Raw genomic sequence first — 17165 nt, 5'->3', positions numbered from 1 at the left:
TCATGGAGGATCCTGCTGTGATTTATGTCAGAGAGGGTTTTGCCTATGTTTTCCTCTAGGAGTTTTATAGTTTCTGGTCTTACATTTAGATCTTTAATCCATTTTGAGTTCATTTTTGTGTATGGTGTTAGGAAGTGTTCTAGTTTCATTCTTTTACAACTAGTTGACCAGTTTTCCCAGCACCACTTGGTAAAGAGATTGTCTTTTCTCCATTGTATATTCTTGCCTCCTTTGTCGAAGATAAGGTGTCCATAGGTGTGTGGGTTTATCTCTGGGCTTTCTGTTTTGTTCCATTGATCTATATTTCTATCTTTGTGCCAGTACCATACTGTCTTGATGACTGTGGCTTTGTAGTAGAGCCTGAAGTCAGGCAGGTTGATTCCTCCAGTTCCATTCTTCTTTCTCAAGATTGCTTTGGCTATGCTTCAGGGATTCTTAAAGGCCCCCTAAAGACACTGGGAAAGCAATGGATGCAAAAAAACAAATACATGAATTGATGATAACTCATTAAAAACTTGGTTACTTCCTGCTTTTTTGGGAAGGAGCTTGGTCTGTGAAGTCATAAGTGTTGTAGAGATCAGATCCACCCGTCTGAAAACACCCACACTTCAGCTGGGGGTCGCACCCTGTGGGAGACCCAAGGGGCACCATATTTCTATGGCCACAAGCTGTGTATCTGTAACTGATATGATTGTGTGACACTTAGAAAAGGCAGGTTTCTCACTGGGACTATGTGTACCGACTATCCCCTCCTAAGTTGTTAAATATTTTTCCTTACACCGTGATCCAAGACTTCAATTTCTAGAAATCAGTCACCTATATGAAGAAAGGTTTAAGTGCAGAAATGTAACTACAGTGGTATTAATTGTCAAAACCCAAACTATCCTTCATGCATGTTTACTAACAGTATCAGTACAGTTCATTCGCTCAGTTGTGTCCAAATTTTGCGACCCCAGGGACTGCAGCACGCCAGGCTTCCCTTTCCATCACCAACTCCCGTAGCATGCTAAAACCCATGCCCATCGAGTTGGTGATGCCATCCAACCATCTCATACTCTGTTGTCCCCTTCTCCTACAGCCTTCATCTTTCCCAGCAACGGGGTCTTTTCTAATGAGTCAGTTACTCACAACAGGTGGCCAAAGTATTGGAGCTTCAGCTGCATCATCAGTCCTTCCAATAATATTCAGGACTCATTTCCTTTCAGATTGACTGGTTGGATCTCCTGGCAGTCCAAGGGACTCGCAAGAGTCTTCTCCAACACCAAAGTTCAAACGCATCAATTCTCTGCCCGTCAGCTCTCTTTATGGTCCAACTCTCACATCCATACATGACTACTGGAAAAACCATAGCTTTGACTAGACGGACCTTTGTGGGCAAAGTAATGTCTCTGATGTTTTTCACGCTCTCTTGGATTGTCATAGCTTTTCTTCCAAGAAGCAAGTGTCTTTGAATTTCATGGCTTCAGTCACCATCTGCAGTGATTTGGAGCCCAAGAAAATAAAGTCTCTCACTGTTTCCATTGTTTCCCCATCTATTTGCCATGAAGTGATGGGACCGGGTGCCATCATCTTCGGTTTTTGAATGTTGAGTTTTAAGCCAGCTTTTTCACTCTCCTTTTCCACTTTCATCACGAGGCTCTTTAGTTTCTCTTTGGTTTCTGCCTTAAGGGTGCTGAAATTTGCACCTGTGAAGTTATTGATATTTCTCCCGGCAATCTTGATTCCAGTTTGTGCTTCATCCAGCCAGGCATTTCCCATGATGTACTCTGCATAGAGGTTAAATAAGCTGGGTGACAGTATACAACCTGGACGTACTCCTTTCCCGATTTGGAACCAGTCTGTTCTACCACGTCCAGTTCTAACTGTTGCTTCTTGACCTGCATACAGATTTCTCAGGAAGCAGGTCAGGTGGTCTGCTATTCCCATCTCTTGAAGAATTTTCCAGTTTGTTGTGATCCACACAGTCAAAGGCTTTAGCATAGTCAATAAAGCAGAAGTGGATGTTTTTCTGGAACTCTCTTGCTTTTTCGATGATCCAACGGATGTTGCAATTGGATCTCTGGTTCGTCTGCCTTTTCTAAAAGCAGCTTGAACATCTGGAAGTTCACGGTCCACGTACAGTTGAAGAAGCCTGGCTTGGAGAATTTTGACCATTACTTCGGTAGCGTGTGAGGTGATTGCAATTGTGCAGTAGTTTGAACATTCTTCGGCATTGCCTTTCTTTGGGATTGGAATGAAAACTTACCTTTGCCAGTCCTGTGGCCGCTGCTGAGTTTCCCAAATCTGCTGGCATTTGAGCACAGCACTTTCAGAGCATCATCTATTAGGATTTGAAATAGTTCTACTGGAATTCGATCACCTCCACTAGCTTTGTTCATAGTGGTGCTTCCTAAGGCCCACTTGAGTTCACACTCCAGGTTGTCTGGCTCTAGGTGAGTGATCAGACCATCATGGTTATCTGGTTCATGAAGATCTTTTTTGTATAGTTCGTCTCTGTATTCTTGCCACCTCTTCTTAATATCTCCTGCTTCTGTTGGGTCCATAACATTTCTGTCCTTTATTGTGCCCATCTTTGCATGAAATGTTCCCTTGGTGTTTCTAATTTTCCTGAAGAGATCTCTAGTCTTTCCCATTGTGTTGTTTTCCTCTATTTCTTTGCATCGATCACTGAAGAAGGCTTTCTTATCTCTCCTTGCTAGTCTTTGGAACTCTGCATTCAAATGGGTATATCTTTCCTTTTCTCCTTTGCCTTTAGCTTCTTTTCTTTTCTCAGCTATTTGTAAGGCCTCCTCAGACTACCATTTTGCCTTTTTGCATTTTTTTTACTTGGGGATGCTCTGGATCAGTGCCTCCTGTACAATGTCATGAACCTCTGTCCATAATTCTTCAGGCACTGTGTCCTTTGGATCTAATCCCTTGAGTCTATTTGTCACTTCCACTCATAATCGTAAGGGATTTGATTTAGGTCATACCTGAATGGTCTAGCGGTTTTCCCTACTTTCTTCAATGAAAGTCAGAATTTGGCAATAAGGAGTTCATGATCTGAGCCACAGTCAGCTCCCGGTCTTGTGTTTGCTAACCATATAGAGCTTCTCCATCTTTGGCTGCAGAGAATATAATCAATCTGATTTTGGTATTGACCATCTGGTGATGTCCATGTGTAGAGTCTTCTCTTGTGTTGTTGGAAGAGGGTGTTGCTATGAGCAGTGCGTTTTCTTGGCAAAACCCTGTTAGCCTTTGCCCTGCTTTGTTTTGTCCTTCCAGGACAAATTTGCCTGTTACTCCAGGTATCTCTTGACTTCCTGCTTTTGCATTCCAGTTGCCTATAATGAAAAGGACATCTGTTTTGCGTGTTAGTTCTAGAAAGTTTTGTAGGTCTTCATAGAACTGTTCAACTTCCGCTTCTTCAGCACTACTGGTTGGGGCATAGACTTGGTTTACTGTGCTACTGAATGGTTTGCCTTGAAACGAGCAGAGATTATTCTGTCATTTTTGAGATTGCACCCAAGTATCAGACTCTTGCACATCAGACTCTTTCACTGACTGTGAGGGCTACTCGATTTCTTCTAAGGGATTCTTGCCTACAGTGTTAGATATAACGGTCATCTGAGTTAAATTCACCCATTCCAGTCTATTTTAGGTCACTGATTCCTAAAATGATTCCTAGATTAACAGTATATTGGTTATAAAAATGATACATGCAAAAACTCAATATTATGCAACTGTTAAATTTGCATACAAAAATATTTGCTGACATGGAGAAAAGTTTAAGTTAGTGTAAAGAGCAAAAAATGAAGGTAAACAATTCTAATTTTCATATAAACTAAGTGTGCATATATTACTAATATATTAAACACTCAGGAACAGACACACATGCACATACACAGAAAAAATGTCTGAAACCATAAACATCAAAACGTTACTAGAATTGATAGTTAGGTGATAATAGAGTTAGAGGTCATTTTAATTTTCATCTTTCTACTTAGATTGTGTCACTTCCTGTTACAAACATGAAACTATTTTTATATAATCATATATATTAATATACATTTTTACATATTTATATACATATATGAATCTATATAATAATATAAAATACATTTAACTATTTCAAATCCATATAATCAACAAAACTAAAGTAATGCAGTTTTATAACACATACTGTCTTACTGAGCTCCTGTGACAACCAGCCTGTCCCCGAAGTTGACAGCAGAGTCGGGAGTGTCAGAAGAAGGGAGCTGTGGGGCAATGTCTGGCTCCCTCATTCTCCTCTGTTTGCAAAATTTCAAGGGGAACTTTTAGTGGGAAAGCTGGTCTTGGCTGGAGTGTGGGGAGGGTGGAGGACACAGTCAGGAGACCTGGCTCCAGTTCATTACAGTCACAACCCCAGGGACCTGGGCAACTCATGTACCTTCTCAGGCCACTTTATTCATCTTTGAGAAGAAGAGGAAGAACTAGAAGGGCCCTAGAGACTGTGCTCACCCTACTACCTGGCCATCCTCTAGGGTCCAAAAAAAAAAAAAAAGGAATTTTCTGCCCTAGATGAGGGTAGAGGGGAAATTAGCAAATCCCCAAGGATCAGGAAAACAGAAGATCGGGTGGTGATCAGCTGAGCCTTTGCCACAGAGCCAGTGGGGCATGCTGGACATCAGGGGGCAATGTCTCCCAGGCTGGGGCTGGTGGTCACCCTACCTGAACATTGCTGCCTGCAGACACCCTGGACCTCCCCCTCTCCCAGGCTCTGGGGGTTAACCCTTCATCCCACCTTTCCTCCATCAACTACATCACATTTTTCACTGAAACAGGCAGGGCTCTGGATGTGGGACACCAGCCACGTGGTACTCACGCTCAGAAGTGGGATGGTGATTCATCTCAGGGGCAGCAAGTCTGGAATCTGCCCCTCCTGTGACACACTTGCTCTGCCCTGAGGCCCTGCTGATCAATATCAGGTACCTCATTTAATTTTCGCTGTAACCTTGCCAGCTACATGACAATGATGATCATTAAAACCATTTGACAGCAGAAGCTGTTGAAGCACAATGAGGCTAAGTCAGTTATCCCAAGGTCACACTACTAGCAAGTAGAAAGACCAGGAAATACTGAAGCCAAGGTCAGCCGACTCCAAAGTCAGTCTGTGATTCTGAACCCCATACCGGGTCGGCTCCCAATAAACAATACTCCTATTATCCATCGTCTTCAAGATGCTCCGGCTGAAGGAGGACATCTTGTGGGCATAAACTGAGCTTCTGCATATTTCTGTGCACATCCACAGCAACCTGCTTGAATTTCCCTTTTCTGACAGAGGCCAAAACTCAAACTCATCCTCCCTCCTTTCTTAGACCCTGGAAACCAGGTGTGCACCAAGTCCCCCTGTGACTGACCAACTCAAAAATGTTGGTCTCTGCTCACCTCACGTCCCTGGCACTATACCCCTGATTCCTCTCGCTGCCAATCACTCACTGCCCAGCAGAATCCACCCATGGATGCACTACAGGGACTGCCAGAGGACACTTCAAAGTCACTTGAATGGCCAGGCTCCTCATATTACTAATCCACAGTGATGACTATGACAACACTGAATAATAACCAACACAAGTGCAGCAGTGCCCCATCCCATGCAGGTTTCCAATTATCTGTCTCCCCAGACTACCAATTAATGACCCACGTAGTTTTGAAAACTGCCTCATGGAGCAGCCAAACACTGAACTTTCCTGATGGATGCTATGGTTTTCATTTCAGAAACCCACCTAGTATCTTTCACAAAATCACTGACCCTCCAGTCCCTACCTGTCTGTCTCCACATCCCCATAAACTGAGTTGTCGAAAACAACACATACTGATTATCTCATAGTTTCTGTGGGTCAAGATCCTAGGCACAGCATAGCTCGATTCTCTGTTTCAGGGTCTCTCGTGTGGCTGCCATCAAGGTCTCAGCAGGGCTTGGGGCCTCATGCGAAGGCTCACCTGGGGAAGGATGTTCTTCCAAGCTCATTTATGTGGTTGTTTGCAGGATCCAGTTCATCTGGGCTGTTGGACTGAGAGCCTCAGTTTCATACTATTCGTCAAAGGCAGTCCTGAGTTCCCTGCTATCTAGGCCTCCCCAGCACGGCAAGTTGGTTCACTAAGTCCACAAGGAAGAGAGTCTGTTAGCAAGACACAAGCTACAATCTCTTGTAAGCAAATCACGAAGGTGGCATCTCCTCAGTGTTAAAGGTATGCTACTGCTTAGAAGTGAGTCACACAAATGGAGGGAATTACACAAAGTCTTGACTACCAGGAGTCTGGGATCACTGGGAGCCATCTTAGAAGCCACTTCTCATAGGCCATCAATAAAGAAGGACTCTTGGATACCTATATGTGTATGGCTGAGTCCCTTTGTTTGCCACCTGAAACTATCACAACATTGTTAATCTGCTACACTCCAATACAAAAATAAAAAGTGTAGTTAAAAAGAAGGACTCTAGTGCAGAGATCCTATACCCACTCCCAAGAAAACACTCCTTAAAGCAAAAGAACAACAGGTTCAGACACTAAATAATTTGAAGACTCTTCCACCAGTTTACTCTATTTGATGAAAACACTAAAGGAAGTATTCTAAATAAATGAATACTGAATGAGAAGATAGACCTCAAAATAAGAGAGCAAAACAATGATTAGCAATAACTGTTGTGGTAAAACATTTGCACATTCATGTAGCTAGAGTTAAATTATGGTAAATAAAGTGATTGGGACCTTGAGGTACAAATACTAAGTAAGTTTTCTTGAAGCAGAATTGACTTACCCTAAGAAAAATACAGTCTTCCAAAGATCAGTTTAAATATTGCTAGAAAAACCCAAAAATAATACTGTTCATCTTCCTGAGGCAAATACGGGTGATAAATATCCTTCTCTACAAGGAAAGGCTGATTATATTCTGATCAAATAATAGAGAACACATAAATCATGCCTGTTAGAAGTGACCCAATATATAATTGTACAATTAGTAAACATAAAAAGCATTAATGCGGTAAGGGGGAGGGACAAAAATGAACAGAAGCATCAAAGTATTAGGAAGAAGGAAAGAAAAACGTTGCATTTAGGAAACAGTAAAATTGATAATAAGGATGGTATAATAGAAAAGACAAGATTATCGTACTTACACGTATTTAAATGGACTAAAGCCGAAGACACAAGTGTGTGATGAGAGCAACAAATGTATACAGTTGAAAAGAAGCATACCTTAAACAGTGAGAAAAATAAGGTTTAGGCAAAGATACACAAGGTTGTGCATGCTCAGTTGCTCAGTCGTGTCTGACTCGTTGCAAGTCCTGGACTGTAGCCCCCAGGCTCTTCTGTCCATGGAATTTTTCAGGCAGGAATACTGGAGTGGAGCGCCACTTCCTACTCCAGGGGATCTTCCCGACCCAGGGATAGAACCCATCTCTCCTGCATTGTGGGTGGATTCTTTACCACTGAGTCACCTGGGAAACCCACACAGAAGGTTAGTGGCTGCAAAATAAAAGAAGCAGTGATGATGTGCTTGGCAAAGTAAATTCAAGGTCAAAAGGACTCAACAAGCAAAACAGAGAAAACCCATAGTGGCGTTGTGCAAAAGAGCCTAAGATTGTGCAAAACTTTGGGGTTTCCCACCTCTACCTGCCAAAAACACAACTACAAAGAGAAATTTGTCTTAAAATATTACAACATTTATTCTATCTTTTGATAACAGAAGAGTTGGAACAGACAAAAAGACAAAAGTCAGAGTAAAGAAGCAGTAACTGTCAAACTAGATAGAAAAGTCCTAATGAGTAATCTGAACCTAACAGAAAATATGTTTTCTTACATCCATGAAAAGTCTTACAAAACTCACTTGAGTAATCTGGGCCACAAAGAAAATCTTGAGTCATGTTTGGAGTTCAGATTCAACATGCTACATTCTCTCATCACAGTAAAAGCATAATTACAAATATAGAAAGGAAAGATAGCCAAAACTGCTTAAGCAGTTAGAAACTAAGAAACATTCCTCAAAAGGTAGAATCAGAGTGAGAAATCAATTCTGAAGTTGCACTTTTCAGACCAGAGTTTATGAGGTACAGCTGCATTAGAAAAACGTGTGTAGTTTCAAATCCTTTACTACTATAATAGACTGGAAAACAAAAAATAATAAAGTTAGGAATTCAATTCAAGAAAGAACAAAATGAAGCAAACACATACAAATGAAACACAAAACAAACAATCAAGGTGGCAATTAATCAAATGAAAGTTTACAGAAATAAATATAAACTTAGGGAGTATAAATAAAACTAACATCTAATCTTATAATTATTTAAAGGGATTAGCTCCTGGAAAATATGATCAAGAAAGAAAAAAATACAATACTGGGAATAAAAAAAGGAGATATGGCACCAGATAGGGAGTGCATTAGATAACTAATATACTAGTGATGGTGGAATATGAGGTGTAAGTCTAGAGCAACATCCCGAAATATTTAGATGAAATATCTGAGTCCATGCAGAAGAAACAATAGTGAAAATTACTTGCCCCCCCAAAATCTCTGAGGGTCAAGTGAATATAAAAAGAACAGGAAGAGTAGTTGAAGTCTCTCATTGGAGGCATACCAGTCCCCACAGGCAGCGTTACTGGACACACCTCCACCGGCCTGGCAGGGCCTGGCAAAGGCAGATGTGGCAGAGGTCCCAATCCTCTTCTGGCAACCCTACAGGCATTAGGTAGACAGAGTCAGCTGGAAAGAGTAGACCCAGAGCAGGGTAGTGGGAAGAGGAGAACAAGACAGGATCAGAGGTCTGGGAGTGGGGGTGTGCATAGACCAGGACTCTACTGACAGGGGCCAAGGCTGACAGAAGGGCTGGGATCTCATGGTATGGTGAGGGGTGGAACAAGATGGGCAGGGGCAAGGGCACGATCGCATTGACACCTTGAACTCTCCTCAGTGTCCCAAAACGGAATCATCACCTTTTCCCTCCATTGCAACATTTTTCCAGCACCTCTGGCCTGGGGAATGCCAAGAATTATACAGAAGTTGGTCAAAGTGCACTGATCAGGTGACAATGACAGAACTGATGGCCTGGGACGGGGGACTCAGGGTCACTGGTACCCACTTTGTAGCCTCACCTCTCCCTTGACAGAAAAGGACAAACTGAGCTGAGTGTGCAGCACTTCTCAGCCAACTCCAAATGAGCCTGCCACCCAAGTAAAGCTGCACTGTGACCCACCACCATCGGAGGTGTGGAATTGAGTTTGTGGGCACAGAGACTGGATTAGGGGCCACCAGGAGATATTAAAATGTCTTGCTAATCTCAAGTTTCTAAACAAAACTCTGGCCAGTGGGAGATGAGCACAGGGCAGACCCTTTGGCCCCGCCCAGATTCAGGAAAGAGAGAGACGGGGGATAAGAGAAAGGACAGAAATGGGGAAATTTTAAAGACCAGTCCACCTTAAGGAGGCGTAGAGACAGGATGCTAAATGGGGAACAGAGAAGCACAGAGAAACTTTGAGATGCCCTGAGAAAGACATGGTTATAGGAACAGGTGTGTGAGAAATTTGTAGTGTCTCCCTTGGACCAGGTATCGGGCATAGGACCTCAGTTGAGCAGAGCTCAGCTGTCTATTCTGGAGCGAAGGTCAGTGGTGAGTGGATCATGCTGGATTGCTTGGTGAAGCATCAGGGCCGGCAACCCTGTCCGATTCATCATGGCTGTGCGCTCCTTGTGTTCCTGCTCAGCCAGCTCGTGCAACTGCGGGGGGTAAGTGTGAGAAGGGGCTTCTAGGATCCCATGCTGCCCCTCAGCCACACTCAGCCTCGTAACTTACCACACAAACATGCTCTAGGTCCACCTCGGCACGCCTCAGCTTCTCCCAGCAATAGTGGAGGTTGCAAAGGCATTTGGGGAGATGACAGAAATCATCAGTGACCTCAAAGACATTGTGCACTAGTGGACAACCACACACCTGATCATCTGGAGCCTGAGGGCAGAAAGAATAATGATGAGGTGTGGAGGGGGGTGGCTATGGAGGGTGATCGGGCAGGTAAAATGAGAGGAAGAGGGGGATTGGAGGGCAGTCGGGCAGAAGGAGAGGGCCGGGAAGTGACCTAGCAGGAAGGAAGAGAGGAATTCAGTGATTACTAGGTAAAGAAGAAGGGGGCAAAGTGGGTATGATCAAGCACGGAGGATGGAGGAAGAAGCTAAGCTGGGATGTAGGAAAGGGTGTGATGGGTAGGATGGATGGAAGAGTAGAAAGAGATCAAACAGGAAGGAGAGGAAGGATGGAGGGGAAGTCTGACAGGGAGAAGTAGATGAATGTGAGTGACAGCCGCCCAGTCATGTCCAACTCTTTGCGACCCCATGGACCCATGGAATTCTCTAGGCCAGAATACTGCAGTGGGTAGCCTTTGTCTTCTCCAGGGGATCTTCTCAAACCAGGGATTGAACCCGGGTCATCCGCATTTCAGGCGGATTCTTTACTAGCTGGACCACAGTAGATGAATGGAGGTTGGTAAAACATAGAGGAGGTGAGGAATGGGGTCAGGAGTGTGGAGGGATGAGGGCTGATCAAGCAAAGAAGAAGGGATTTTGGAGATGAGAAGCAGGGAGAAGGTGACTGGACAAGTGAGGCAGCAAGAATAAAAACATAAATGAAGGGAAGTCCGAAATTCAAAAGAGAGGAATTGAGGGTGGCTTTTCAGGGATGGTTGGGGTGGAATGTCGGGCAGGGGCTAGGAAAAGAAAGTAGATGGGCAAGCAAGGAGACAGGATGAACAGGAGATGGTTTTACAGAGCAGGAGAGGAATGGAGGCTAGACAGGCAGAAAGAGAGAGACAGGCAGAAAGAGAAATGTTTGGGGGGGGTGTGGTCAGGCAAGGAGCTTATCAATAAAGAAGCAGCAACCAGGCAGAGAGAAAAGTGAGACTAGAAGATGCCTGAGCAGTAGGGCGGGGGAGTGTAGGGGAGGTCAGGAAGAGAGGAGGGGACCCACCGAGATTGGTCAGTAGGTATGAAAGCAGTCAGGCAGAGGGAAGAAGGAATAGGAGGCACTTCAAGCATGGAGAACCAGAAGAAGAAGGTGGTCAGGTAGGGAGAAGGGGAGAAATGGAAGGTCATGAAATAGAGAAGGAAAAGTCTCACCTTGGGGTCCACTGAGGGCTTGGGACCTCTTACTCTGTGGGTTGTAAACATCGTAGAAGAGCCTTGTGGCTCTGGGGAGAGATTGAAAGTGAGGTGCTAAAGATGAAGAGGAGGGTGGTTTCACCCTGAACCCAGGCCACACTTTCTCCCAATCCCACCCAAGTGGGCTTCCCTGGTGGCTCCTCACACAAACCCTGCCCCCCAATTCACCCACTTTTGCCTCTGAGCCCACCCACATCCTGCCCTTGATCTTGCCCACCCTGCTCCTGCTCCTGTCCACATCATGCCTTGGAAGCTTCAGCTTCATCATCAGTCCTTCCAATGAATATTCAGGGATGATTTCCTTCAGGATTCACTGGTTTGATCTCCTTGTAGACCAAGGGACTCTCAAGAGTCTTCTGCAGCATGACTATTTACCAGAAAAGGCAAGCATAGATTAGCCTCAGGGCAAGTTATTGAAACCTGTAGTTCACTGGGTTCCACCTCCAAGGTTCCCTCAATCAGTTGACTTTGAGACTTTTCCCTAGTATTCCCTGGCTGAGGGTTTCGTCCTGGGCTTTCCTGATTCCCTTGTTCCTGCAGGTTCTGCATTCTCAGGAGTCTCTTTCTCCAGTCCCTCATCCAGTGTCTTGGCATACTGTAATAATGACATACAGTTTTCCCACCTAACTTGGCTCCCTTCACGTGTTGTCCAGAGTAGGGGTTCTTCCCTTAGAAAATAGCTGTAACCAAGTGGCTAACACAGTGATGTTTAACTGCTTCTTTTCTCCTTCCTTTTTCTCTAGCATGCCCCCAAATTGAGCAGCTGCTGCTAAGTTTTATGCAATCGTCTGTTCTAGGTTGAAGCAAACGTTGCTAGGACTAGTGGGTGATTTTGAACTGCCTCTGGATCCAGGCCGGTAAGTTGTGGGGTGATTTCTCCCAGCTCACTTTTCGTAGAAGGACTTCAAGTATGGCCATGTGCAGGCCTCTCAGTGGGTCCCTCAAGTCATTAGTTCTTCCATGGTTGTGGGAGGTGGCATATAGTCTGAGTCTTTTGGCCACCTTTCCCCCTGATATGCTGGGTTGCTTTTCGGTCCTGACATGCCTGCTCCATCAACCAACCACAGCCTGCTGCTTGCACAATTCTGTGCAGCTACCAGGGCACATCCCAATGTTTGGGGCTGTAAATTGAAAACACACTGCCAGGTACTTGTGCAAACTTCTGTGGGTCTTTCCTGGGCCCACAAAAAGAATCCCTCAGTGAATAATGTAGGGAAGTTGAACAGCATGTAGATTTGTACTGTTTCAAGTCTGGGTAGCCACTTAATGGCATCAGTTTCATTGGCAAAGTGGTTAGGGAAGGCTAACTGTCTTGTCATTGAGTCAGGAAAAATGTAGAATTAGATGACTCTTGGGTTTCCTTTCCCATATTGTATTTTTCAGCCTAGCACCATTTTTGCTGGTCTATTCCAAGTGACAAATCCCCATCCTGTAGCCACCATGGGAGGTGGGGTGGGGACACCGTCTTTTATTAAAGTTCCCACTTACTCCTTAACAGTATTGCTTTCTCATCTCGGCTTTTCTAGCTATTTAGTTTGTAGATAAGAAAATACTCTTGAAGACCGAGATCTAGGCTAAGCCCGAAATGGAGTCAGAGCTGGGGCATGAGACTCACACACCTCACATAGGGCCGATAATTCATTACTGTCTCCTTGTCCTTCTTTGCAGGGAAATCTATTTAACTGCCCATCTTGAAGATCATAGTTTTGCCTTCACTAGAAGTCTGATCGAGGTGTGAAGATAAAGAGATGCTATGGAAAGGGACCAAAATGAGGGGAGACAGCAGAGAAAGGAGGAGGAGGATTTGCAGAAAGAGAAAGTGACTTTAATTCTCCCATTTCCTCTTCCATTTTCCTACATCTTCCCAAATAGTGTTTAACCTTCTTCCTAGGATGATACTCATCCTGTAAACACAAGTAATTCCTTTGCTGGGGATGAAAGTGCAAGTGTTAGTCGATCAGTCGTGTCTACCTCTTTGCAACACCATGGACAGTAGCCTGCCAGGCTCCTCTGTCCGTGGGATTCTCCAGGCAAGAATACTGGAGTGGGTTGCCATTCCCTTCTCCAGGGGATCTTCCTGACCCAGGGATTGAACCCAGTTATCCTGCGTTGCTAGCAGATTCTTTACCGTCTGAGCCACCAGGGAAACCTGGGCAAGAGGTTCTTCTAAAAACCACCGCATGTGTTAATTCATCCAAATTAATGGAAGCATCCTCAGGCCAATATAAGCCTGCATTTTCCTTTCAAATGGATTCCCTTCCAAATGTCATCTAGAGCTCTAGTGGCCATTCAAGAGAGAAGATCTGCAGGCAACATCTGGGCTTCCCGTCTTTCCCACCATTAAAGCTGATGGTGACCCTGATGGATTTTTAGGTCCTGTATTACGCATGCTTACTCAAAAAGAAAATCTAGAATCTGGACAGTGAGATCCATGCAGGTAGTATTGGAAAAGAGCAAAGAGCTAAGGGGGAGGCATTTTATAATTCATCTTCACTGGTCTGCTCAGTTCGGGAAATTTCAGGCCATCCCAGCCTCATCAGCAAACTGGGAAAATTAAAAATACAGTCTCCTGAAAACGCAGGAGATCTTCTCCACAAATGGAGAATAGAGACAGAATGATTTCATTACTGAGTATTAAACCAGACTGTGCTTGGCATCATGCGCAATCTGCTAATCAGACTGCAAAGGTAGCAAGAAATCAACCTTTTGCTTAACTGAGCATACACAGTCCAGTACCTGAATGTTCTTAAGAAGAACGACAACTAGTGGTCCTGCAAGAGGACCTGAGACCACCATTTTCTCTACATTCTCTTGTAGTTCATCCTAAGCTCAGCTGGTCATGGTAGTGGCATCTGTGCCAGTTAATTGTCTTTATCCGAAGGCAGAGTCAGACTTCTCCTGTCTCTTATGACAAGCAGGTATCAAGGAAAGATAAGCAAGCCTTCCTAAGTGATCAATGCAAAGAAACAGAGGGAAACAATAGAAAGGGAAAGACTAGAGATGCCTTCAAGAACATTAGAGATACCAAGGGTACATTTCATGCAAAATTGCGCACAATAAAGACAGGAATGGCATGGACCTAACAGAAGCAGAAGATATTAAGAAGGGGTGGCAAGAGTACACAGAAGAACTACACAAAACAGATGTTAATGACCCAGATAACCACGATGGTGTGATCACTCACCTAGAGTCAGATATCCTGGAAGTCAAGATATCCTGAAGTCAGATATCCTGAAGTCAAGTGGGTCTTAGGAAGCACCATTATGAACAAAGTTAGTGGAGGTGATGGAATTCCAGCTGAGCTATTTCAAATCCTAAAAGATGATGCTGTGAAAGTGCTGCGCTCAAATGCCAGCAAATCTGGAAAACTCAGCAGTGGCCAGAGGACTGGCAAAGGTCAGTTTTCATTCCAATCCCAAAGAAAGGCAATGGCAAAGAATGCTCAAACTACCACACAATTGTACTCATCTCAAACACTAGCAAATTAATGCTCCAAATTCTCCAAGCTAGGCTTCAACAGTACGTGAGCCGAGAACTTCCAGATGTTCAAGCTGCTTTTAGAAAAGGCAGAGGAACCAGAGATCAAATCGCCAACATCCGTTGGATCATAAAACAAGCAAGAGGATTCCAGAAAAACATGCATTTCTGCCTTATTGACTATGCTAAAGCCGTTGACTCTGTGGATCTCAACAAACGATGGAAAATTCTTCACGAGATGGGAATACCACACCACCTAAGCTGCCTCCTGAGAAACCTGTATGCAGGTCAAGAAGCAACAGTTAGAACTGGACATGGAAGAACAGACTGGTTCGAAACTGAGAAAGGATACGTCAAGCCTGTATATTGTCACCCTGCTTATTTAACTTCTATGCAGAGTACCTCATGGGAAATGCCTGGCTGCATGAAGCACAAACTGGAATCAAGATTGTCGGGAGAAATATCAATAACTTCACATGAGCAAATTACACCACCCTTAAGGCAGAAACCAAAGAGAAACTAAAGAGCCTCATGATGAAAGTGGAAAAGGAGAGTGAAAAAGCTGGCTTAAAACTCAACATTCAAAAAACAAAGATGATGGCATCCTGTCCCATCACTTCATGGCAAATAGATGGGGAAACAGTGGAAACAGTGAGAGACTTTATTTTCTTGGGCTCCAGAATCACTGCAGATTGTGACTGCAGCCACAAAATGCAAAGATGCTTGCTCCTTGAAAGAAAAGCTATGACAATCCAAGAGAGTGTGATAAAAATCAGAGACATTACTTTGCCCACAAAGGTCCGTCTAGTCAAAGCTATGGTTTTTCCAGTAGTCATGTATGGATGTGAGAGTTGGACCATAAAGAGAGCTGAGAGGCAGAGAATTGATGCTTTTGAATTTTGGTGCTGGAGAAGACTCTTGCGAGTCCCTTGGACTGCCAGGATATCCAACCTGTCAATCCTAAAGGAAATGAGTCCTGAATATTCATTGGAAGGACTGATGCTGCAGCTGAATCTTCAATACTTTGGCCACCTGATGTGAATAACTGACTCATTAGAAAAGACCCTGTTGCTGGGAAAGTTTGAAGGCTGTAGGCGAAAGGGACACAGAGGATGAGATGGTTGCATGGCATCACTGACTTCGACAGACATGAGTTAGAGCAAGCCCTGGGAGTTGGTGATGGACAGGGAAGCCTGGCGTGGTGCAGCCCATGGGGTTACAAGGAGTCAGACAGGACTGAGGGACTGAACTGAACTGAACTGTGTTCCAGCTTAGAGCCAGGGCCTGAGGCTAAGGTGCCAGGATGACAGAGAGACAGAGCACTGTCTGCTTTGGTGTTTATCGTTCAAGGAGATGGCTCCTAGGCCCAAAAGAAAATTATTCCCGGGTTGTTTTGCTGGCAGAAGGCTTATGAACCCTTTTCAGATTTACATATGTACCCAAGGGGCAGAGGAAGGGTTTATAAATACCAGTTTTCTCAAGGAAATGTTCTAAGAAAAGGGAAGGAGGAAAAGGTCTCTTTCTCTTCTAGCAACAGGGAAGATTCCGTTTTTTAAAAACGGCTGTGAGTTTTAAAAGGCTGTGAGTTTCCTAAGCCTGAGTTCCCGCAGAGGTGACGCAGATCATCCTTGACAAATGCCTGCCTGTGCACTGAGTTGCCTTACAGGAAAGGACCCTGAGCCTGGGCAACCTGCTCCCTAAGAGAAGCCTGGAAACCAGCCTTGGAGTCATTTGCTGTAAGCACAAACCTGAGAAATGCCAGGGAAAGAGCACTCGGGGCCTTGCTTTCCTGTCACACTCAGCAAGATGTGTAGGAGCGCAAGAGACCCATGGAGGAGTGTCTTCCAAGTCCAGTGGGACAGAAAAGAAGGCCTAGGCGGTGACACAGCACTCCCAGTGCCATCAGTCTGTGCTGTACATTTGTTTACAGCCACAAAGTCTCAAATGGCCAGGGCCACCGGAGCAACATACATTCCGCTGGCGGTAATCCACAGTGAGCCTGCACCCCGCGCTGGTTTTTCCCACTGGCCAGACTGGGCCATTGTATTGATGCTTTACTGTCCTAATCTACCTGCCACATCTTAGTCTTAATCAAGGCCGTAACTTCTCTTTGTCCTCCAGGGATTCTCTGCTGTTTCTCTTCGGACACCTGGGAGAGGATAGGGAGATGGGTTGGGGAATGCACTGCACACTCTGCTGTCATCTCTCTACATGTGGCAGCCCCTGAACCAGAGAATTTCCTTTGGTCTTCATCCAGCATTCCTAGAACAAGCATGCAAAACACTGTCCCGGTGATGTATTGGGTCATGGAAGCAACAATGACAGTTCTGTTGACCCTTGAACAACGTAGGGGTTAGGGGCACCAACCCCCCTCTGAGGCAAGAATCCAAGTATAACTTTAGACTCTTCCAAAACTTAACTACTAATAGTCTACTGTTGACTGGAAGCCTTATGGTTAACATAAACAGTTGATTAACACATATTTTGTATGTTATATCCATTACCTGGGCGCTAGTGGTAAAGA

General features: G+C 44.5%; 1 protein-coding gene across 1 annotated transcript in view; it reads left to right on the top strand.

Moving 5' to 3' along the window:
- The window catches only part of LOC145535703 (uncharacterized), a 54040-nt gene extending 37172 nt beyond the window's left edge, over positions 1-16868 (top strand). The window contains 2 exon segments of the mRNA XM_081564075.1: positions 15041-15543; positions 16862-16868. Coding sequence (XP_081420201.1) covers positions 15041-15543; positions 16862-16868 — 510 coding nt within the window.
- Positions 16869-17165: the final 297 nt, after the last annotated feature.

This window comes from Giraffa tippelskirchi, chromosome X, assembly GCF_054371585.1.
Source record: "Giraffa tippelskirchi isolate mGirTip1 chromosome X, T2T-mGirTip1v1.2.pri, whole genome shotgun sequence".
NCBI classification, from domain to species: domain Eukaryota; kingdom Metazoa; phylum Chordata; class Mammalia; order Artiodactyla; family Giraffidae; genus Giraffa; species Giraffa tippelskirchi.
Note: the sequence above shows the minus strand (reverse complement) of the source record. Positions and strands in the feature narration are given on the sequence as shown.